At 43.7% G+C, this 24,431-nt stretch overlaps 1 protein-coding gene across 1 annotated transcript in view; it reads right to left on the reverse strand.

Moving 5' to 3' along the window:
- Positions 1 to 3,012: 3,012 nt before the first annotated feature.
- The window catches only part of CRYBB2 (crystallin beta B2), a 57,109-nt gene continuing 35,690 nt past the window's right edge, over positions 3,013 to 24,431 (reverse strand). Inside the window, exons 4-6 of the mRNA XM_069214704.1 lie at positions 18,131 to 18,263; positions 8,380 to 8,522; positions 3,013 to 3,342 (exon numbers count right to left, since the gene is read on the reverse strand). Coding sequence (XP_069070805.1) covers positions 3,174 to 3,342; positions 8,380 to 8,522; positions 18,131 to 18,263 — 445 coding nt within the window. The 3' untranslated portion in view covers positions 3,013 to 3,173. The remainder of the gene's footprint in view (positions 3,343 to 8,379; positions 8,523 to 18,130; positions 18,264 to 24,431) is intronic.

Below are 24,431 nucleotides of genomic sequence, written 5' to 3' on the forward strand. Positions count from 1 at the left end.
TTATATTAGTGGCAATCTGGTGATGCATTAAACATAACATAATACATTGACACATGAAATATAATCTATGTTTTATTATGTATCTGTCATTGAACAAAAGTGACCACAAAAATATAAACGTCCAATAGTGCATGCTTACTTCTAAAAATGGAGTTTACTTTCCACAGGAATCCAATGGACCTCACTGTTTCCTTGATTAATAGTGGGTGTGAATAGTTGTTCAGACTGCCCAGTGTATCCTCCTGTGATACACTTCCATTTATAAAGCTTGCAGCAGCTCAGAAAATAGAGAATAATCTGACATAAATACATTTTATGGAAAAATGTATTTTATTCCACTTTTTTAGAATAGTGTTTTTTTAGAGTGCCATCATGTCAAGGTATGTCCTCCACCCACTGCTAAATTGCCTGAGGGATGCAAAATGTTACTTGGTCTAGGCCCATCCCTGATACACAAATGTCTTTGGCTGAGCATGGACCCATGAGGTATATGGGCCTACATCTTCTTTACAGTCATTTAACAAAACGATCTTAACAAAACCCGCCCACCCCCACCAGCCCAGCCCGCAACCTCGGGATCATCCTGGACTCCAATCTCAGCATGAACCATCATATCAGCTCAGTCACCTCCACCTGCCTCCACACCCTCCGCCTCCTACTCAAGTCCTTCAAATGGATCCCCCTCGAGCATAGAAAGACCATCACACACGCCCCCATCACCAGCTGACTGGAATATGGCAACGCACTCTAAGCCAGAATCAACAAGAAATTCATCTGTAAACTACAAAACATCCAGAACGCCGCCGCTAGACTGGTCCTTGACCTACCTCAATACTGCCACATCTCGCAACACCTGTGTACACTGCACTGGCTCCCCATAGAGAAAAGAATCACCTTTAAGATCCTCACCAACACACACAAAGCCCTCCACAACACGAGACCAGACTACCTGAACCATCAACTCACCCTCCACGTACCCCACAGGACCCTACACTCAGCCCAGCTCTCTCTAGCAGAAGTACCACACGTCAGGAAAACCAGAACAAGAGGACGCTCCTTTTCCTACCTCGCAGCCACCGCCTGGAATGCCCTTCCTCCCCACATCAGACAAGCCACCTCCCTCCTCAGCTTCATGAAGGAACTGAAGACATGACTTTTTTAAGAACCACCGGTGAACGCTACACTTTTTCCCTTCCCAGCACCTTGAGACCTTAACGGGTGAGTAGTCGTGCTTTATAAGAATTGATAGATTGATTAATTGATTGATTAAATTGTGCCATGTTCTTTTCAATTGTTGCTGTGATCATGAAAAAGGTTTTCGGCCCATTCACAACGGCTTTTAAGAGTATGTTAAAGAGTAATCCAAGACTACTCTTTTACATACATCTTCATGCCTTTGTGAACAATCACAAAATGTACCTCTCCATTGTACTAAAAGTGCAAATAAGATGCAGATAGTTTTCTTTCTACTTACTACACATGCACTCCAGGAACAATCTCATTTTTTTCTGATTTTACATGTTTTGGGGACTGTTCAAAAAGGCCTCTACAAGTACTTAAAAGAATGCTACATGAGTACTACCAAACATGCACTCACATGCCTTTGTGAATCAACCGTATCGTATTTAATCATGCATCACTGAACAAAAGTGACCACAAAAATATAAACGTCCAATAGTGCATGCCTACTTCTGAAAATGGAGTTTACTTTCAACAGGAATCCAATGGACGTCACTGTTTTCCTTGATTAATAGTGGGTGTGAATAGTTGTTCAGACTGCCCAGTGTATCCTCCTGTGATACACTTCCATTTATAAAGCTTGCAGCAGCTCAGAAAATAGAGAACAATCTCAAGAACTCTAATCTGACATAAATACATTTTATGGAAAAATGTATTTTGTTCCGCCTTTTTAGAATAGTGTTTTCTCAGAGAGCCATCATGTCAAGGTATGCCCTCCACCCACTGTAAAATTGTCTGAGTGATGCAAAATGTTACTTGGTCTAGGCCCATCCCTGATAGACAAATGTCTTTGGCTGAACCGTATCTTATTTAATCATGCCTCATCTCTCCATGAAAGCAAACACAGTGGCCCAGATTTACAAAAATTTCACGGAGCAACCAAACTTGTTCCACTGTTTTGCGCAATAGGGAGAGAGCAGGGAAGTAACATAGGTACGCAGATATGACACTATCTTGCTCTTGCCTTACAGCTGGCTGGCACACACACACCTTTCCACTATAGTGTATTTTTTTTTCTTCTCATATATTTTTTGGCTTGACTTAAACCCCAAAGCTCCACTTGTTCTGAAGGCTTTCCTCTTTTAAGAAGTACCCCAAAACAAATGTACCCCCGCCTCTCATAGTACAACATCTCCAACTGTTCCCAAGATGCAACTCTGTGGTGAGATGTTTGTGAATGCCCACAAGCACACTAGTTTGTAGGCCTCCGATACTTTACAGAGCATCCCTGCCCTGGAACACTCCTACGAGGCCAGAGAGAAGATTTACTCAGGTGAAGTATTACACCACACAGAGGTGATATTATCCATTATAAGGAAATATTATCCTTTATACGTGTAATTATCCTTTTGTGAATTTCAAAAGTAAATTTGTACTTGTATGTCAAGCTGTGTTCATGTGTAAATTCAACTAGCAAGAGCAGAAAACATTTTGAATGGGACCCTTCATGGAATCAATTATTGTGAATGTTTACATTATTCTAATTTTTAGATTGGGATTGCTTTCTTTGGCTTTTTCATTTATGATTGTGACTAGGTTTTATGAAATTGCAAATACAAATTTTAATTTTAAAAATACAATTTTTGGGGGGTTACTCACACAAGTGTCTTAAAACTGACATATTTACCTAAGTGATCGAACTTACTGATACTACTCACGAACTGTAACAACATTATTGACCATTTTTTTGCATTTTTCTCTCTCGCTGAGTTTTACCTTTCAAACCATGATACTACAATATCTGTTCCCTGCGGCTTGCAAGAACAAGGACAATTATGATTTTGAAATGCAAAGCTTTATTGAGTTGCTTTAGCAGGTTCAATCACACAATGGCATGGCAGATCCCCATGCATTTAGAAAGCAGCAGCAGGTCACTTGAAAGCTTCTTCATTTCTCCTTCGCGTCAGCGGCAGTACGAGGAGGAGGTGTGTGTTTTAGTTGGTGGGATGGAAGGTTCCCCTCTTATGCCACTGCATATCACGGATGCGCCTCACAGACTGGATCTGGGGGTGCTGGGCGCCAAAATCAGAACTGTCCTTGTAGTCCCCCTTTTCAAACAGGTACTGGTAACCTCTGTAGCCTGGGTACTGATACCCAACCCACCTGAGAAGAGAAAGAGCGAAAAATCAGAAGCTCATGCAAGCTGTGGTGTCGAATCATGGGGCATTGTTTGAGATTCTGTTTGTGGCTCAAATCACATGCTGTATGAGATTAATTCATGTATATTCTTGGGCTCTCAGAGCATTAGTATTATCATGTTCATTGCTAAGAAACTATTTCCATTGGTATCTTTCCAAAAGCCTAAATTCGAGTTTCCAGTTACAAATGCTTTTTACTAGATCCAGCTGCTGCTATATGGACTTACATTACAGTTCATTTTAGTTGCATCTTGGAGCTAGCAGCTGCAGGTTTGAGATACAATTTTAGTTTAACGAGTGGAATGGCCTCTGTGATTTTTCCTCTTGACATATTTAGCACAAGGTTCAAAATGCACAGATCACAACTGGATGCAGTCGAAACCATTTGGTCAAAAAGAAATGGGGATTTAGGGACACAGGGTTGTGTGTACTCAAATTCTGATCTTAAAACAAAGTAATATTCGAGCTAACTAAAATGTAAGTCCCTGTGTCATCATAAAAAAGAGATGGTCAATAGCCTAAAGTACCAACATAAAGAATTAAAAAAATGTTCCATGAGGTCTAATTGAAAAGAGTTTATTAATTATTCAAAATAATAAGAGTGCTTTTCCAAACCAAACAGAATCAATACTTTGTTGGCAATTGCTCTTATTGATGGGGCAGATGCAATGCACCACACCTGAGGCACATACCCCAAAGATGAATATTCATGCCCTAGTGTAACGGAACAAAAAGAATATTTCAATAATTAAACAAAGCTCCCCCAAAAATCCCAATTTACTCAAGGCATAAATTAAGCCTACACAAGTGAGTATGTTTTGGCTTTTAGTCTATGCATAAACATCTAGGGCCATCTGTACATAGAAATTGGTTTGCGACTTCCTAATTGTGACTTTTTGCAACTCGCAATTAGGAAGTCGCAAGCTGCGATGTACATACGTGTCTAAGACACATTTAGCGATTCCAGTGGGTCGCTAATGGACATGTCTCATCAATATTCATGAGGCAGGTCGCAATTTGAGACCCATTGGTAATGGCCTGATATCACAGGGATGATGGTCCTCTGAGTTCAGCAGACCACAGTGTCTGTAATAGCTTTTTAAATAAATCATTTTTTATAAAATGCAGCCTGTTTTCCTTAAAGGAAAATGGGATTAATTAAATAAAGGAAAAGTTTTCTTTTCATTTAATAAAGTGGCCATAGATCCGTGGGACCACTGTCTGTTCTAAAAAAATGTTTGTGCCCAAAATCACAAAGGGGGACCCCTTCCATTTTGCACATAGGCCACCACCTCCTTCACAGAGTTGGTAAAATGTGAATGTTTTGCAACCGCATTCCAGTTGCAAAACATTCATACATATCACTGAGAGTTGCTACTAGCAAGGGGTGTTCTTAACACGCCCCTTCCTAATACTGAATCGTAATCACAATTTTGCGAGTCAGTAATAGGTTACGGACTCGCACAATAGGATTAGTGTTAGAAATGGGGTCTTTGGTTGACAGTCAGGTTACCCCCTGTTCAAGCAAGGACCCTCACGCTAGTCAGGGTACAAGAGAATCACCCTCAGCTATCTCCTGCTTACCCCCTTGGTAACTTGGCAGAGCAGTAGGCTTAACTTCAGAGTGCTAGGTGTAAAGTATTTGTACCAACACACACTGTAACTTAATGAAAACACTACAAAATGACACAACACCAGTTTAGAAAAATAGGAAATATTTATCTCAACAAAACAATACCAAAACGACAAAAATCCACAATACACAAGACAAGTTATAAATAAAAATGCAAAAAAAAGAGTCTAGAGTGAAAATGTACCTGGTGCTTGTCAAAAATAACCCCGCACGGGAAAGTGCGTGTCAAAAAGGGCATGCGAGGCGCTGATTCCACTCACGAGCGGGACCGTGCATCGTTTTTCCTTTCGCCGGGTCGGGCGTATTGTTTATTCTCACCCCAGGGGTGCGGTGCGTCGATCCGGTCAGCACTCTCGGGTCCGGGCAGGCCTTGCGTTGTTTTTCCACACACAGCATTACTTGAGTCGGAAATCCAGCCGCACAATGATCCAAAAAACCAGCAGCGCAGGTTGTGATTTCCCAGCCTCTGTCTGCGATGCTGCGCATTGTTTCTCCTGCTCTGTGCGTCGATTCTTTGATCGTGTTTCCTGCGAGCGTCGTTTCTCAGCTGCGGAGCTGATGGCGCGTCGTTTCTTCAGCCGCAGATCAGAGTTGCATCAGTATTTTCCCCGCACGGTGCTCTGTGCGTGGATTTCCTTGTCTTTAGGCTGCCAGCTTCTCCTTTAAGGGTCCCAGGAACTGGATGGGCACCACAGGGCAGAGTAGGAGTCTCTCCAGAGACTCCAGGTGCTGGCAGAAAGAAGTCTTTGCTGTCCCTGAGACTTCAAACAACAGGAGGCAAGCTCTAGATCAAGCCCTTGGAGATTTCTTCTCAAGATGGAAGGCACACAAAGTCCAGTCTTTGCCCTCTTACTCTGGCAGAAGCAGCAACTGCAGGATAGCTCCACAAAGTACAGTCACAGGCAGGGCAGCACTTCTTCTCAGCTCTTCTCCAGGCAGAGGTTCCTCTTGTTTTCAGAAGGGTTTCCAAAGTCTGTGGTTTTTGGTGCCCTTCTTATACCCAATTTTTCCTTTGAAGTTGGCCTACTTCAAGGTAAGGTCTCTTTGGAATGTGAAATCCTGCCTTGCCCAGGCCAGGCCCCAGATACTCACCAGGGGGTTGGAGACTGCATTGTGCGAGGGCAGGCACAGCCCTTTCAGGTGTGAGTGACCACTCCTCTCCTCCCTCCTAGCACAGATGGCTCGTCAGGATATGCAGGCTCACCCCAGCTCCCTTTGTGTCACTGTCTAGTGTGAGGTGCAACCAGCCCAACTGTCAAACTGGCCCAGATAGGGAATCCACAAACAGGCAGAGTAACAGAAATGGTATAAGCAAGAAAATGCCCACTTTCTAAAAGTGGCATTTTCAAACACACAATCTTAAAATCAACTTTACTGAAAGATGCATTTTTAAATTGTGTGCTCAGAGACCCCAAACTCCACATGTCCATCCACTCCCAAAGGGAATCTACACTTTAATGAGATTTAAAGGTAGCCCCCATGTTAACCTATGAGAGGGACAGGCCTTGCAACAGTGAAAACCGAATTTAGCAATATTTCACTGTCAGGACACATAAAACACATTACTATATGTCATATCTTGACCATACACTGTACCCTGCACTTGGGGCTACCTAGCACCTACCTTAGGGGTGTCTGACATGTAAGAAAAGGGAAGGTTTAGGCCTGGCAAGTGGGTACACTTGCCAAGTCGAATTTACAGTTACAACTGTACACACAGACACTGCAGTGGGAGGTCTGAGACATGATTACAGAGCTACTTATGTGGGTGGAGCAACCAGTACTGCAGGCCGACTAGTAGCATTTGATTTACAGGCCCTGGCACCTCTAGTGCACTTTGCTAGGGACTTACTTGGAAACCAAATATGTCAATCATGGATAAACCAATTACGGAGCACTTGCACTTTAGCACTGGTCAGCAGTGGTAAAGTGCCCAGAGTAACAAAAACAGTAAATTCAGAGTCCAGCACACATCAACAACCTGGAGAACAGAGGCAAAAAGTTAAGGGAGACCACGCCAAGGATGCAGGCCCGTATTTATACTTTTTTAGCGCTGCATTTGCGTAATTTTTTGACGCAAAATCAGCACAAACTTTCAAAATATTGAAAGTTTGTGCTGATTTTGCGTTAAAAATTACGCAAATGCAGCGCTAAAAAAGTATAAATACGGGCCAAAAAGTCTAACAATCAGTATATGTAAAAAAGCATTTAAGGGGTTGCAAATGGGCTGATTCTCCATTTGCGACCACTCAAACCTTTTGTAAATGTAGCCCCTAATTTTGTAAAATGGGAATATACACACAAAAAATTGCATCCAGAAAATAAGTTGAGATGTTTAATTCTGGGGCCCTACTCAGGTGATAAATCTATATTGCAAAGCTTACTGAGATACAGTTAGAGTTAATTTTAAAAATGTACTATAACATCTTTAAATTCTTCTTTCCTACATTCACAACACTTTTCCATATGTGTATCCCATTCAATAACACGTGTGGTTTGCCGACTCATTGGTTTATATCACCCCACACAATTAGAGCTGCCGACAGACCTTGGCTGGCAAGATTTGCACTCAAGTTAACAACTTTCTTGTCTCAGATTTTTTAAATCATCTGAGACCCAGGGATTTACCTGGGTTGTAGAGCAATTAACATTTTTAACCCCCATTAGTCTGAATAATTCAGTAGAACCATTGGTCACAAGTATGGCATTGATAAAGACATGGGAGGAAGTTAAATAATTTCCACCCATGCATGTGCAGGACTTTAAATCCCTTGTCACGTCTTAAGGGGTATTCAAACGTTGGCCAGCGATGTCATTTTGCTAAACTGTGTAATCTCCTTCAGTAGTTTGCTAGGCTTACTATCTTGCAATAATTACCCATCATCACTAGTGGTAGTCTTAACAAACTAGAGCTTTGTTTGAGTGAAACAAAATAGTACAATGAAGTATGAGGATTTCCTACTTGATTATTGAAGCTTACATTTTAAATGTACCTCAGTAAAATTGAATTTGCTGTTCTTCTCTGAAGGAGGTGTGAATTTGACAAATAAACCTGTATTAAATGTACCCCCAATCCAAGAAAATACATAGTTAATACTACGTTATCTATATGTAAAGACTGTAATTGTTCAAATATAATTTTAAGTAAATTCAAAGACGTTCCTGTTCCTGAAGCAGTAAGATTTTGAGTTGCATATTGACTGCTCCAGCGCAAGAATTCTATAAAATCTTATCAAGCTACATAAAGTTTATTTTCAAGGGCATTACTTACATGTTTACACATTGACATCATCTGATGTTGATATAAAAAAAAGCACCATCACTCTAATATCCAATTTTTCAGTTAGGATCTTAGTACGGCATACTTACGTGCCACTTTGAACGCGTACAGATGACACTTTCTCTTGGTATCCATGGGCATGGAAACTGGGCACATCATCGTCTATGATCTCAATTTTCTTCCCAGTAAAGTTGGGGTTTTCATATAGCACAATCTTGTGATCTTGGCTATCCTGAAAGGAGAAGATAACATGTTTAAGGAGGAGGTTTGAGCTGCAGCATTTGCTAAGAATACCGAAATTCCCATTTTTGTTTTGTATTGGTACTTTGCAACACTGACAACCTGTGGATTTCTTCTGCAGGAGCAAGGCCATTACCTCTTTATGATCTTCTTTGTCCAAGACCTCACTCCCAATGAAGAACGTCCACATCTTATGAGATCAATACCTCAATGGTGAACTTGAACCCCCCTTTTAATTATATAACATGTTTAGCTCCTCCTCTGTTATCAAAAGAGGACTTCAAGGTACAAGCTGCCTCGTGAAACTCCTGCTTTTATCTGGCTGGAGAATGAATTACCTTGGTGCTGTCTCTTACCAAGGCTGCTCACCATTTGTTCTCTTCTCAATGACCATTGCACCGTTGGATTTCTGGTTTTAGCCTGGCTCTTACTTAGATGCCATCCAGGGAAAGAAATGGCAATGGATCAGATTGATGGCAGACACCTTGAACGGTAGTTGAACTCTGGATATGAGGAACATTGCACACATCTCAGCACTACAGCAAGGTGATTGGCCTTTCGTTAGACATTTCCTGATAATTACATAATTTCGGTAATCTTCTTCTTTCAGCATGGGATGACATCCCAATCCTTCTTCTATTAGAAGTGTCTGGAACTCGCCACCTAGTGGAAAAAGCTTGAATGTGCTGTGCTAAAGGACACATCAATGAACTTCTGCTCATGGCTGCATAACAACTTTCTCTCATCTGTCTATCTGCCATCTTTCAATAGCAGGCAGGGCTCTGGTCCATAAGGTAACATCTGTTTTCTTCACAAAAGTGCCTTGATACTTGCAATTCTGATTTCCAGGTGTTATTAATGCAATTATATTAATGCTTATTTCCTTGATCATCATTAGCCATGTCTCTGACCACATTATTCAAGCCTTCAAAATCCTCTGCTATCTTAACAAATGTATTTCAAACATCTGTGCTTCATCCTCAAGGCACTTCATAGTCACTTCCCCCAACCCCTTGCATTCAATAGTGGTGTAAGGTATTTTGGTGCTATCAGCATCCCAAGCATCTAAGGCTGGCTACACAAAACAAAGTCCGGCGTCAGCACATGCTCCAAAATATTTACAAGAAAAGTTTAGATTGCGAACGTCTGACTCAAACAATGGTGATAGGAAGTTCCACGCAATGCTCTGTTTGCACAAGGCCCATGCCATGTGCATTACCAACGGGTTTTTCTTAGCTCACACCGATGACTATGTTGCTAGATATTTGGTCGAAATTTCTGTTGAATCTGAGTACCTTACCACTGCCTTCCTTTTTACCAGTTAGAGAGGTTTAGATGTAGCATCATTTGATGAAGAGTGGTTGAGTTGATTTCTCTTATCACCGACTACCATTATCTGAGAGTTTTCCTGAATCAAGTGCTCCTCATCATAGAATGGGAATTTGTGCCAGAAGTGACACCTGTTTTTCACAGGAAGCAAAATGGCATCACTTTTCCTGATTCTTGCATGTCCAAGGAGTTCCTCCTTTGCTCTCTAGTTGTGTTCAGAGAAAGATTGGAACAAGGGTGACTTATCTTCAGCTATGCAATAGCTAGGTCCCGAACCCAAAACAATCTGAGACCTGCTTCTGCCACTCTAAATAGATGTGGAAGTGGTCACTCATGTTTACTCATCACACAAGTATCTCATTGGCATATTCCAGAAAAGGTCCACAAGAGGTATCACCATCTAAGAGCTGAGGATAATGAGGCTTCTCTACATATACATGTTTCACCTGGACTCTGTGTCTACATGTTTCAATTTCAGACTGAGTCAAACATGTGAAGCTAAATATATGGGATCCACTGTTCTGTTTCTTATATTTCCTATGTGAACCTGATGTCGAGATTTTAATGGTTTTAACAGGTTTGAATTTAATTTTCATATGGCTGGGATGCTTAGGCAGGTCACCCTGATATGTCCTCAATAATATGGAGGTCTTAGGCAAGGAGGACAGTGAAGAGGTAATGTGATGATTGCCTATATAACATCTCATTACTCTGATTCTATTTTCTTCCCACAGCCCCAACCCCCCTTACATCCTTTGCTGGATTATGTTACCATAGGCTTGTACCTTGTTGGTCTAGATCATCAAAGATATGAATAAGAGTCAGTCCTTTTGTTTCATTGATCTATATATTTAAGATTTTGCACACAATCATCTTCTGCCGTGGTAAGTAGGGAAGTCATATCGCTTTTTTTAATGAACACAAGCAGCAGTAAAACATATCAAGGTTAAAGGAATGAATTGTGCAACTGAAGATCAAACTCTGGGAGTGCTGTGGAGGGAGTCACAACATCTATCTCTTGAGTAAAACACTTTGCAGACACTGAAGAAATAAATGAATGCTGACTTGTGCATCCGGAAAGCACCTGTCCTTCAATATGCATTGTTTAAGCAAAGTATATAACGGACATCAGTGGTCTTAAAGCATAGCTTGACAAAATGGCAACAATTTAGTAGCCCACAGAATCCACAATAGCATAATAAAGGTTTTGAAATTAGGTATCCCTCGCATAGAGTCACACCACCTGTCTCCCTATATCAATAGAGACTTATGATACGGTACATCATTACGCACGTTAGGGAACTAGCATCAACAATTTTGACGCTAGTTTGGCCTTTTGCAGGATTAGCGCCAACATTTTTGATGCAAAAGTGAAAGGAGGCCCATTGAAAACAACGGGAGTGTCATTTTAACACTTGCCAGAGGCAGTTTTAAGAATGATGCTACTAATGGTGCAGTGGAATCTCAGATTCCACTGCACCATCTTTCTGGGCCTCCTACAACCAGAATGCCCCTCTTGCATACATTATGCCTGGATCAGGCATAATATGGCGCAAGGGTTTACAAAGTGTTGCAATGTTTGCATTGCGCCACTTTGTAAATATGGTGCTGCATTTTTGCCAACCTAACGCCACATTAGCGTAAAAATAAATGACTCTACTGTGGCGCAAGGTGGTGAAAAAGGTTCACAAATATGTCCCTAAATTTGCAAGGCTGTGTATTTCCAAGTCTTCACCAACTAAGGAACTAAGCATTTCAATCAAATGAAAAGTAAGGCAATCACTTCTAGTATCATGATATATAACTACTGTCTCCTTCCATCCTGTCTGTGTACTCTTCCCGTAGATTACCAACAGCAGTAACACGCAATACTCATTTTGAGCCGGTGGCTGCCCAGGTAGGGGTCACCATCACTTATTCTTGGGGCCCGGCACTCATTTTTCCTCATAAGATGTTTCCCAAGAGCAAGAGAGGGAAGAACACACAAATCGGAAAGACGAAGGAAGAGAAAGGCGGAAAAATTGTCACAAAGGAAGAAAGCGGGAACCTGCAAGGGTGGGATAAAGGGCAATGGAGTGTCTGGTAGTGGATTAAAGAGGCATGAGGTGGATTTAAGACTACCAGCCTTGTTATTTGGTGCACAACGATTAATTGCATGGGCCGCAGGCTTCAGAGTAGAGCTTCGGACAATGGCACTCTTTCTTTTACAAATTAAGCACTAGTAACCCCATAGTACGTATTGGTGGCGGCTGCCCCTCCTTCAGTTGCTGAGAGTTGGGTTAACCATCACCCACATACTGTGACACTAAAGAGTGTGTTGTTTTATACTGCATGCTGTAGTATAGATATCCTTTCTACTTCATAGTACTATGAAGCTATTTGCTGACCGCCAGGTTCACCTTTCACTGTTTGTAATTTGTTTCCACGAGTATGGCAACATCCTAAATGTAAAAAAGGTATATGGGCATTTGTAGTTCTGATAAGTGATTTGATTTAAAAAAACTAATCTGATGAAGGCAGCTCCAAGATAATAGTGTGCTTCCCTGTGATCTGTGTGCGCATCCTTATCTTGTTCTGTACTGTTATATGTTCATATTGAAAAGATTTTAAAAGAAACTAGTCAATCACTTCCCTGCCCTACAAAAGTAAGGCATGTGATGAGATAAAAAGAACTGGAGTAATAAAACTGCAGGTGATAAAATCATTCCAATGAAGTGGAAGTCTGCTGCTAATCGCACCAGTCTGTGCCATGTTTTCGACAGTGCTCTTATTTTTGCAATGCCACTGGTTTCAGTGAAACTTTGTAAAGTTGTAGAATGGTTAATTATAATATGTAATATCCCAACACCAGTGCCTTATTTTGTGCTTGTTGTTTCCGATGCGGAGCGCCGGCACTTATTTTTTAGGGCCGGAGCTTAATTTTTTGCCTCAAGCATCTACTACGAGCAAAAGACACATTTGAGAAAGACGGAGGAAGAGAAAAACGAAAAAGCGTCTCAAAGGAGAGAGCAGAAAGCTGCAGGAGTGAGCTGAAGGGGCAGGGAGGGGCTCTAAATGGATTGAAGAGGCCCGAAATGGCTTCAGGATTACGCTGTCCGTGTTCGCACATTTAATTGAAGCAGCCCCGTATTAAAGAGGAGAGCTTTAGGAACCTGCACGTTTTTATGTACAAATTAAGCACAGCCCAGCAACCTATATTGTAAGATGATTCGCTTTCAGAAAGTCCTGATCTCAACCATAATGGACTACAATCCAACAAGATACCCAGTCTGATTTACCTCAGAGAAATGAATGATTGAGTAAACCCTCCTGCTTCATTGACCATTAAATTTAAGGTATTGCATATAATCTGTGGGAACATTGACGTCATTTAGAGGTCGCCAGGGGTCCCTTTGCGACCCCTGGCACTGCCTTCGCGACCCCTAGCTTCTGGTGGCAGTCCCAGGAACGCAAGGGCAGCTCGTCCTTATGGACGTCGGTTAGGGCTCCAATCTCTTTGTTTTCTATACATTATTATATCAATAACATATAATAAAAAATTATAGAATATTATTCGCTATTAGTGTGATAAGTATGGGGTACAATTAGCAGGAACATGCCCTTCTATGGCAGCTGACGTTGGAAAAAAATGCTTTCAGATGTGTGTTGTGTGCGTGCTTGCGGTTGAGAGTGTGTTTATGTTAGAAAGTGTGTTTAAATGTGAATTTGTATGTATGTGTAGATATGTGTGTGTGAGATTGAAAGTGAAGGTGAAAGGGCTCGTGATGCTGCTACCCTAGGCATTTTAGTTAATTGTGTGAATAAGGCTGAATGTGTTGCTTTTACCATACCAAATACTGAAACAACAGCACTGATATTCTACACCTAACACACCACCTACCCCAAACATAAGATACAAGGGGCCCTATTTATAATGGTATTTTAGGGCCGTAACACGTTTACAACCAAAAATGTCCCATTCACAAAGGGATCCCTGGCATGTGTAGATGCATTTACTACTGTAGATGTATTCACCACATGTGAAAAAAAGTTGCAATACTAAATCCCACTCAAGGGATGGGAAATGGGCATTCCAAGATGTTGCTTGCCTTTGACGTTTGTGATCCCTCTACAAACATATATGTTTCAGGGGCATTCTCAAACTCCTCTCCAACCATAGTCTCCAGTTAAACTCCCAGACTTCCTATGGGTGAAGGCGAGGAGCTTTCTCCAAGATAAAACATGTTTCTCCCGTGGGGGAAAAAGTGCATGTGCCGAGCTCTACACTATGTTGCATTGGTACTCTACCCTCCCTATTTTCTGCCCCCTTTTTCTACTATACAAATCATAAAAAATAACACACTATTCACTATTACTAAACTAAAAAAAAGGTTGACCTTTGTTGTGAGCGAGGGTCAAGCAGTCTGAGGCAGGGGAATCTGTGTGAAGGCTAGTGAAAGAGTATAAAGGCATCAACTCATTGACCTGCCAAGTCTCAAGCCTCCACTCTGATAATGTGATGCAGGATCATACTTAGAAGAAGTCCAGTGAGCTTTAGGCTTCAGGTCTGCAATGCCCGGGGCCATGTGCCCATTAGCCTATCATCTTTCCTTTTTCCAATGCGTTAGGGATGGGTGAAGTGAAAAAGCAAGAGGCTGCTTTGCCAGTAGCTGAATGCTGGAGTCTGCTTGGTGCATCAACATGGACTCAACATCATAAAGTCACATGCTGTATGCACTCCATACACTCCAGTTGGAGGCAGCAGTTCTAACCAGGAGGGATCTCTGACCTGCTCAGAGGGTCCATGGAGCACTAGCAACTGATCCATGCTCCTAATTGTTCTGTGCATGCATGGGGTGAAAGGTTGCGTGTGTCTGAGAATGTGTGTGAGAACGAAAATGAGTACGTGTGTGAGTGTGAAGGTGGGTAAATGTGCATTAATGTGTGGTTGAGTGTGAGTGAGTGACTGACTGTGAGCATGAGATAGTAAGAGAGCGTATGAGCATGGGTGAGACTAAATGAGACAGTGTGTGAGAACAGGAATGAGACAATCAGTGAGCATGTGAGTGAAAGAGTGTGTGTGTACTAGTGCAGGCAATTGTATTGTAGAGTGTTATGTACACTGTGGGCTCCATGGAGCCCTCAGAAGGAAAACGTACCATAAGTGTCAGTTAGAGCGGTTCCTCTGAGAGCATCAGCGGGGGCTTCTGTAAGCGGTCTTCAAGAATAAGAAACATCACCTTTACCTGTGTTACGCGTGATACTACAGTGTGCCTGTGAAATAGTGAGTGAGACAGGATGTGAGCATGTGGGTGAAATTCTGTGAACCTTTGAGTTAGCGCGTGAACCTGGAGTTAGTGTGTGAACATGTGAGAGAGACAGTGAATGAGACTGTGGGGGTTATTCTAACTTTGGAGGAGTGTTAATCCGTCCAAAAAGTGACGGTAAAGTGACGGATATACCACCAGCCGTATTACGAGTTCCTTAGGATATAATGGACTCGTAATACGGCTGGTGGTAAATCCGTCACTTTTCCGTCACTTTTGGGACGGATTAACACCTCCTCCAAAGTTAGAATAACCCCCTAAGTGTGTATGTGCGTATGTAGGTGAGTGTGTGAGTGCATGTGTGTGTGTATGTCTTATACTATTGAGACTGCTGTTGTCCCCGGCATATTGGTGATGATAATTGGCTTATGGAGGCACAAATGGGCTGTTACTGGCATACTGAACTCATTTCTTGGAATAATGGAGGGCAACCAGCCCATCTGGGAGGGACGAGGGGCCAAGCTTGTCAAATGTTGGCCCGAGATACTGGAGATAATTGTTTACATGTAGGGTGCCCACAACAGAGTTTAAATAAATGTGGTTAATTGTACGGGAGCGTCAGCCTTCTTTGGCTTGGGACAACATGAAAGTACCTTATTGTTGGACTTTTTTGCTTCTGCAGGGTCATCCTCAATCTTTTTGCCTCCTGCCTCCTATTTATTCTGACCTGTTGCTGTTGGCTTTTGAACTCTGAGCACTTTACCACTGCTAACCAGTGCTAAAGTGCATATGCTCTCTCTGTAAAATGTGTACGTAATTGGTTCTCCATGATTGGCATATTTGTTTTACTGTTCAGTCCCTAGTAAAGTGCACTAGAGGTGCCCAGGGCCTGTAAATCAAATGTTACTAGTGGGCCTGCAGCACTGATTGTGCCACCCACACAAGTAACCCTGTAATCATGTCTCAGACCTGCCACTGCAGTGTCTGTGTGTGTATTTTTACACTGTAAATTCGACTTGGCAAGTGTACCCACTTGCCAGGCCTAAACCTTCCCTTTTCTTACATGTAAGGCACCCTAAGGTAGGCCCTAGGTAGCCCCAAGGGCAGGGTGCAGTGTATGGATAAGGTAGGACATACAGTAATGTGGTTTATATGTCCTTACAGTGAAATACTGCCAACTTCGTTTTTCACTGTTGCAAGGCCTGTCTCTCTCATAGGATAATATGGGGGCTACCTTTAAATATGATTAAAGTGTAGATTCCCCGGGAGAGTAGATGGACATGTGGAGTTTGGGGTCCCTGAACTCACAATTTAAAAATACATCTTTTAGTAAAGTTGATTTTGAGATTGTGCGTTTGAAAATGCCTCTTTTAGAAAGTGAGCATTTTCTTGCTTAAACCATTTTGTGACTCTGCCGTGTTGTGGATTCCCTGTCTGGGTCAATTTGACAGTTGGGTTGTTTTTCACCTCACACCAGACAGTGACACAAAGGGAGCTGGGGAGGAACCTGCATTTCCTGATTAGCCATCTCTGCTAGGAGGGAGGAGTGGAGTGGTCACTCTCATCTGAAAGGACTGTGCCTGCCTCTGACAATGCAGGCTCCAAACCCCTGGTGTGTGTCTGAGGCCTTGCCTGGGCAAGGCAGGATTTCACAAGTAGGTGTGAGTCCCCTTTGAAGAAAGGTGACTTCAAAGACTAAAATGGGTATAAGAAGGGCACCCAAATCTACAGACTTTAGAAACACTTCTGGAACCAAGAGGAACCTCTGCCTGGAGAAGAGCTGATAGCTGAGGAAGAAGTGCTGCCCTGCCTGTGACTGTGCTTTGTGGAGCTTTCCTGCAGTGCTGCTTCTGCCAGAGTAAGAGGGCAAAGACAGGTCTTTGTGTGCCTTCCATCTTGTGAAGAAATCTCCAAGGGCTTGAGTTAGAGCTTGCCTCCTGTTGTTTGAAGTCTCAGGGACAACAAAGACTTCTCTCTGCCAGCACCGGGAGCCTCTGGAGAGACCCCTGCTCCGACAAGTGGTGCCCTATCCAGTCCCTGGGCCCTTGAAAGGAAAACTGGTGGAAATCCAAGAAAATCGACTTCTGACGACTCCGGACCGATGCCGCTGCTGAATCCGGTAACGCCGCCTGCACCTGACGCGTGACCTTCGCTGGAACGCGATGCTCTTCGCAGGCCCGATGCCGCAGCAGCCCCGCAGTGAACCTGTGGAAGTCGCCGCACCACGTCGTGACTGACACTGCTCGAAGTGCACGGATTCAACGTTTCGCACAGACGCCGCAATTCCCGACTTCGCGCATCGGCTTGTTTTCACTCTTCACCAAAGGTACTGTATTTGGGGGTCTACACGACTCTGTGTCCGGTGCCGCTGGTGTCGGCTTGTTGGGAACAACTCCGTCACGACGCCGTGTTAACATCTCATCGAAGCATTTTTGTTTCTAAGCGCTATTTTTGAGTTTAATCTTAAAAAATTCATAACTGGTTTTGTTTTGTTTAGATAAATATTTCCTATTTTTCTAAACCAGTGTTGTGTCATTTTGTAGTGTTTTCATTAAGTTGCTGTGAGTGTTGGTACAAATACTTTACACCTAGCACTCTGAAGTTAAGCCTACTGCTCTTCCAAGCTACCAAGGGGGTAAGCAGGGGTTAGCTGAGGGTGATTCTCTTTTACCCTGACTAGAGTGAGGGTCCTTGCTTGAACAGGGGGTAACCTGACTGTCAACCAAAGACCCCATTTCTAACACTTATTATTTAATGAGGCTCCATGCAGAGCCTCTGGCTTCAATTTCTGTGAAAAATGTGTGTGAAAATCCACTAGTTGAATCACTGTTTTTCAGACGTTTCTCTGGGAAAGAACCCCACTCGCTCCACCCCCCACCCTCCACCACCACCCGTCAAACACTTTTAGAAGAAATGGGTCATGTTTGTTTCACTCCCTTGCTGGAATTTAAGGTAAATATTACGCCCCACCGCTTTCGAAGATCAGGAGCCACCACTGTCTATATGGTAGTTATAATTTTCTTACCACTTTGATGGGCCGGAGGGAGGATATACTGTCACTTCTTCTGCTGTTAGTCCAGGAATCCCAGCGTGGGTACTCTCCCTTCTCAAACACAAATTGTTCCCCTTTGCAGTTTGCATGTTCGTATCCGACCCAGCTGGGAGAGAATAGACATTTTAGTTAATTCATTTCTATGTTAAAAATAATTGAACAATTTTGTCTGTTTCAAATAAAGGCCAAAAGTGTTCGGGATCTCAGAACTGTAAATTACGCTATCTTCAGGGAAATTAACTAAGGTTGCACCAGTTTGTGGCACATTAGGTCTCACGTGCTCCAAGGTGCAAGCTTCTTCACCTTTAATAATTCTGACAAGGGGGTTTAATTTAATGCTCCTTCTTTTTCTGTTCTCCAATAGTTTATTATTGTAGGTCGACTTTTCGGATACTTCAATTCATGGTAAATTTTTACATAAAGTCAACTTTCGTTAACTCTCTTAGGTTCTAAAGTTCTCTTAGGCTGTGACCTCTTTCTGTTTTAACCACTACTTAGGTAAGCATGTCCTTCTAGAGGTGAAATGAATATGAACCACATTGGTAGGCATCTAATTTCATATTAATTTTTTAAAGTGCATCCCCTTCTGTGAATCCAAATCCTTTTCATCCCTTTGGATGAGCATAAATGTCACGTATTTAATGAAGGAGACATAAATGATCCTTGGTGCTGATGACCCATACGTTTTATAGATGGCGGTAGGAAGATTTTTACAAAAATCTTATCGATGTCAATACATGAGCAGAGGAGGAAAAAGTGCTATACCTGGTACAAGGTGGATTCAGGGAAGGTCTCTCTACTGTTGACCTAGCATTTATTTTATAATTTCTGATCAATAAATACGCCATCAAAAAGAAGGCCCTTTTATGCTGCTTTCTTAGACTTCTCCCAAGAGTTCGGTGTATTTCAAAGACATTTCTGGAAGAGGCTAAAGAAGTGAGGTTTGACAGCTCACCTAGTTCATCCAATTTGAAACTTGATTTCTAATTAGCAAGGGCCTGTCAATAATAAACAGGGCAAATACCCAGGGTAGTGATTAATTTGAGCCAGTGGTTGTCGCTGGGGGCCATCAGCATGTATTTTTGGGGACCGGCATTGACATTTCTGCATCAGATATTTCCAAGAGAGGAAAACACACAGTTTGAGAAGACGGATAAAGAGAAAGATGGCATAAACATCATAAATGGAGAAAGTACAGACCTACAAGAGTAAGGTAAAGCAGCACAGGCTGTCTCTAAAGGAAATAGCACTCAAATACAAGTAGCACTGTATGATGGTGATTCAGTTTTACTGGAAAGATGTGAGAATGCCCTGCAGCTGCTATTGAATCAAACATATATATATTTTTTAAAAACATTGGATCTATTTTAAATTTAAATAATAAATAAAGTCCAAATATGTGTTGCAAGGAAACAATTTCATTGGTTAGGTCAAACAGCTAATGTTAATATGTTAACATATGTGAGCACAGACAAGCACATTTGAACATTTGTGCATGTGCTAATGCGCATGTTAGCACATTAAAGCTAGACCTATCAACTTTGCCAGTGGGTGTTCGTTTTTCTCAGAAGTCATTGATCACTTAAATTCTAGCCATGGTGGATTTAGATTTCAAAAATATGTCATGACAACCAAACTTTTAGACAGGACTTCCAATCCAAAAAAAGGAACTGTATGGAAATTTCCACCTAACACATTTTTTGAGGCACTAACTGACCACTGTACAAATTTGCCGGACTAATCCTGAAATTTTTGTGCAATAAAGATTCTGTTACTTTTTTCAACCTTGAAAGTTGATGGTTAACACTCGTCATCCAACACCTTTCTATGTTCTTGCCTTTCTTGAACATAGTTCAAGTGGAATAGAGGCACATGTTTGCACCTATCATTCAATCAGGAAGCCTGGAGCATAGGTCTTCCCTAATAAATTGTACTACCAATATCGAGGCTAGGGACATCAAAATATCCTTCCTAATATCATAGACAGAATATCGATGGTGCCATGGGTACTGCTAACCAGTCCCAGGGCCTGTGCTCTGTGTAAAATCAGTATGCAAATTAGGCTAATTATAATTGGCTAAGTCAACCTACCTATAAGTCCCTAGTATATGGTAGGGCATGTAGGTTTAGGGACCCCAGCATAGGTAGTGCACCCATAGGTGCACTGCTGAGGTGCCTAGTGTCATTTTAAAGGCAGGGCTGCCTTGCTGGCTGCTTTTAACTTAAAGTTATATGCAAATTCGACTTTGGAATTAAAAGCAGTTCCAAAGTCTTAAACTACCTTATTTTTACATATAAGTCACCGCTAAGGTGTGCCCTATGTGCCCCTAGGGCTGGGTGCCATGTAGCTATAAGCAGGGACCTTATAAAATTAGTTTTATGAGCCCTGGTGAGGTGAAACAACCAAATTAGTTTTTCCTCATTGTAGTGAGTGGCCTCCATAGGCTAGAATGTGTAAACTTTATTTTAATTTTTAAAGTCCCCTTAAGTAACAGATACAAGAAGTTTGGTATTGTTAGAAATGGGGTTTTTGGTTGGCAGTCAGGTTGCCCTCTGTCCAAGCAAGAACCCTCACTCTAGTCAGGGTAAGTCACACACAATCCAAAATCAGCCTGTGCTCACCCTCCGGTAGCTTGGCACGAGCAGTCAGGCTTAACTTAGAAGGCAATGTGTAAAGCATTTGTGCAATAAATCATACACCATAGTATAACACCACAAGAATACACAACACAGTGTTTAGAAAAATATATAATATTTATCTGGGTATTTTCAGGTCAAAACGATCAAAGTTGCAATATGAATTTGTAAAGATATCACTGAAAAGTGATATAAAGGGGGTCATTCTGACCCTGGCGGACGGTGGCCGCCAGGGCCACCGACCACGGGAGCACCGCCAACAGGCTGGCGGTGCTCCCACGAGCATTCTGACCGCGGCGGTTCAGCCGCGGTCAGAAGAGCGCCCGCCGGCCCAGAGGAAATGTCTGAATGGCCGCCGCGGTCTTTTGACCGCGGTGCGGTCATTTGGCGGCGGTACTATGGCGGACGGCCTCCGCCGTCCGCCATAGTCAGAATCACCCCCAAAGTGTCTTAAGTCTTTAAAAAGCAAATAAAGTGTCTTTCAAGCACAAAGTACCTGGTTTCTGGTGGGAAATCTCCTCAGGCCATGACAGGAGAAGAGATACGTGGAAAAATGGTGTGTGCGTCGATTTCTCCCCAGCACACACAGACTTGCGTCGTTATTTTCCACGCGGAGAAGTCGTGCGTCGTTTTCCGGCGCGCGGACAGTCTCTTTCTGTGGATCGCGGGGATTACCAGATGGCCCGGGTCTGTGCGTGGATTTTCCTGCTTGTTTTCCAGCTGCGCGTCGTTCTGCGGGGCTGCGCGTCGAAGTTTCGATCTCACGGCAGGCGTCGCGTCGATTTCTCCTTTGAAGTCGGGTGGCATTGTCCTTGCGAGGCCGTGCGTCGAAGTTTTGGGTCTCACGGCAGGCGTTGCGTCGATTTCTCCTTGGAAGTCGAGCGGCGTTGTCCTTGCGAGGCCGTGCGTCAAAGTTTCGAGCTCACAGTAGGCGTCGCGTCGATTTCTTCTTAGAAGTCGGGCGGCGTTGTCCTTGTGAGGCCGTGCGTCAAAGTCCCGAAGGCGTTGCGTCGATCAGCGTCGGTGTGCGGCGTTTTTCTTGCCGCGGAGCAAGCTGTGCGTCGAAAATTTCAGCGCGCGGAGCGTCCAAGTGAAAGCGAGAAGTCTTTTTGGTCCTGAGACTTCAGGGAACAGGAGGCAAGCTCTATCCAAGCCCTTGGAGAGCACTTTTACAGCCAGACAAGAGTTCAGCAAGGCAGCAGTCCAACAGCAAGGCAGCAGTCCTTTGTAGAAAAGCAGACAGGTGAGTCTTTTGAGCAGCCAGGCAGGTCTTCTTGGCAGGATGTAGTTTCTGGTTCAGGTTTCTTCTCCAGCAAGTGTCTGATGAGGTAGGGCAGAGGCCCTCTTTTATACTAAGTTGTGCCTTTGAAGTGGGGGTGACTTCAAAGAGTGTCTAAGAAATGCACCAAGCCCCCTTTCAGTTCAATCCTGTCTGCCAGAGTCCCAGTAGGGGGTGTGGCAGTCCTTTATGTGAGGGCAGGCCCTCCACCCTCCCAGCCCAGGAAGACCCATTCAAAATGCAGATGTATGCAAGTGAGGCTGAGTACCCTGTGTTTGGGGTGTGTCTGAGTGAATGCACAAGGAGCTGTCAACTAAACCTAGCCAGACGTGGATTGAAGGGCACAACAAGATTTTAGTGCAAAGAAATGCTCACTTTCTAAAAGTGGCATTTCTAGAATAGTAATATTAAATCCGACTTCACCAGTCAGCAGGACTTTATATTACCATTCTGGCCATACTAAATATGACCTTCCTGCTCCTTTCAGATCAGCAGCTGCCACTTCAACAGTGTATGAGGGCAGCCCCAATGTTAGCCTATGAAGGGAGCAGGCCTCACAGTAGTGTAAAAACTAATTTAGGAGTTTTACACTACCAGGACATATAACTACACAGGTACATGTCCTGCCTTTTACCTACACAGCAACCTGCTCTAGGGGTTACCTAGGGCACACATTAGGGATGACTTATATGTAGAAAAAGGGGAGTTCTAGGCTTGGCAAGTACTTTTAAATGCCAAGTCGAAGTGGCAGTGAAACTGCACACACAGGCCTTGCAACGGCAGGCCTGAGACAGGGTTAAGGGGCTACTGAAGTGGGTGGCACACCCAGTGCTGCAGGCCCACTAGCAGCATTTAATCTACAGGCCCTAGGCACATATAGTGCACTCTACTAGGGACTTATAAGTAAATTAAATAGCCAATCATGGATAAACCAATCAATAGTACAATTTACACAGAGAGCATATGCACTTTAGCACTGGTTAGCAGTGGTAAAGTACCCAGAGGTCAAAAGCCAACAACAACAGGTCAGAAAAAATAGGAGGAAGGAGGCAAAAAGTTTGGGGATGACCCTGTCAAAAAGCCAGGTCCAACATGACCCCCTACCAGCCTAAAGCCAGGGGAGAACAATCACTATCCTGATGTACTTCCCTGTTTGAGGCGACAGAACAAGGACCCAGGCCCACAACAGCAGGGGCATGCTCCAGTTCTTCGCCTTCCTGACTCCAATTGGATCCCTCTGTCCATACTCTCAGGGCCCACTAAGCCAACCCATGGGGAACCTTTCTCCTTACCTGCGGATCCCATCTGTGCAGCACCTAACCTTACTTTGCTCACAGATGTATCCCAGGAGCAGGATAGTACCACCAGGACCAACACAGTGGTGTTGCCCACTCTACCCCCGGGGTGTGACACTTGTCCCCTCCCCAGGGATAACTCTGTCCACCCGGACAGCAAGCCACAGTGGTTACTGACAGCTGCCAGGGATGAGAGCCAGGCCCCAGGCCTCTCAAAGCTCTCCCACCACTGTGGCTGTGGAGAGTGGGGGGCGGTAGCCCCAGGTGGTGGGCACCCTTTAACCACTCTCCCTTCCACCAGGTCAGGGATGACAGCCTGAACCTGGTCCTCCCCTCTCGGGCTCTGTACCCTCCCTCCTGGAGCGGTACCCCCAGAGTCCAACATGGTCAGGGTGCTTATAGAAGTCGCCCTGTACCATTCCTCCACCAGTGCAGGGCTGTTAACCTGCAACTGGCCCTCCAACCTGGGGTCTGTACCTTCAGGTTGGACTAGGGCATGGGGTGAGGCTTCCCTCCCCCTGCCCTCCCTTCTGGGGTCCAGCACCCTCCAACTAGGAGTAGCCTCATCAGAAGACAACATGGTAGGGGCACTGTAATCAGTAGCCCCTCCCTCCAGGTCCGGGGGGACACCCTGAACCTGGTCTTCCAGCCCAGGGTCTGTACCCTCAGACTGGATCACTGCCTGGCAAACCAGGACTTTCTGGGAGGCACACCTACCCCCCACCAGGTCAGAGTTTAACCTCTGCACCTGACCATTCAACTCAGAGTCACCACCCTGAATTTGAACAATTGACTGGCACGCCAGGACTTCCTGGAGGGCACACTGACCCTCCACCAGGTCAGAGTTTAACCTCTGATCTTGGCCATTCAACTCAGAGTCACCACCCTGAAGTTGAACAATTGCCTGGCACGCCAGGACTTCCTGGAGGGCACACTGACCCTCCACCAGGTCAGAGTTTAACCTCTGAACTTGGCCATCCAACTCAGAGTCACCACCCTGAAGTTGAACAATTGCCTGGCACGCCAGGACTTCCTGGAGGGCACACTGACCCTCCACCAGGTC

This window comes from Pleurodeles waltl, chromosome 11 (genome assembly GCF_031143425.1).
Source record: "Pleurodeles waltl isolate 20211129_DDA chromosome 11, aPleWal1.hap1.20221129, whole genome shotgun sequence".
NCBI lineage: Eukaryota > Metazoa > Chordata > Amphibia > Caudata > Salamandridae > Pleurodeles > Pleurodeles waltl.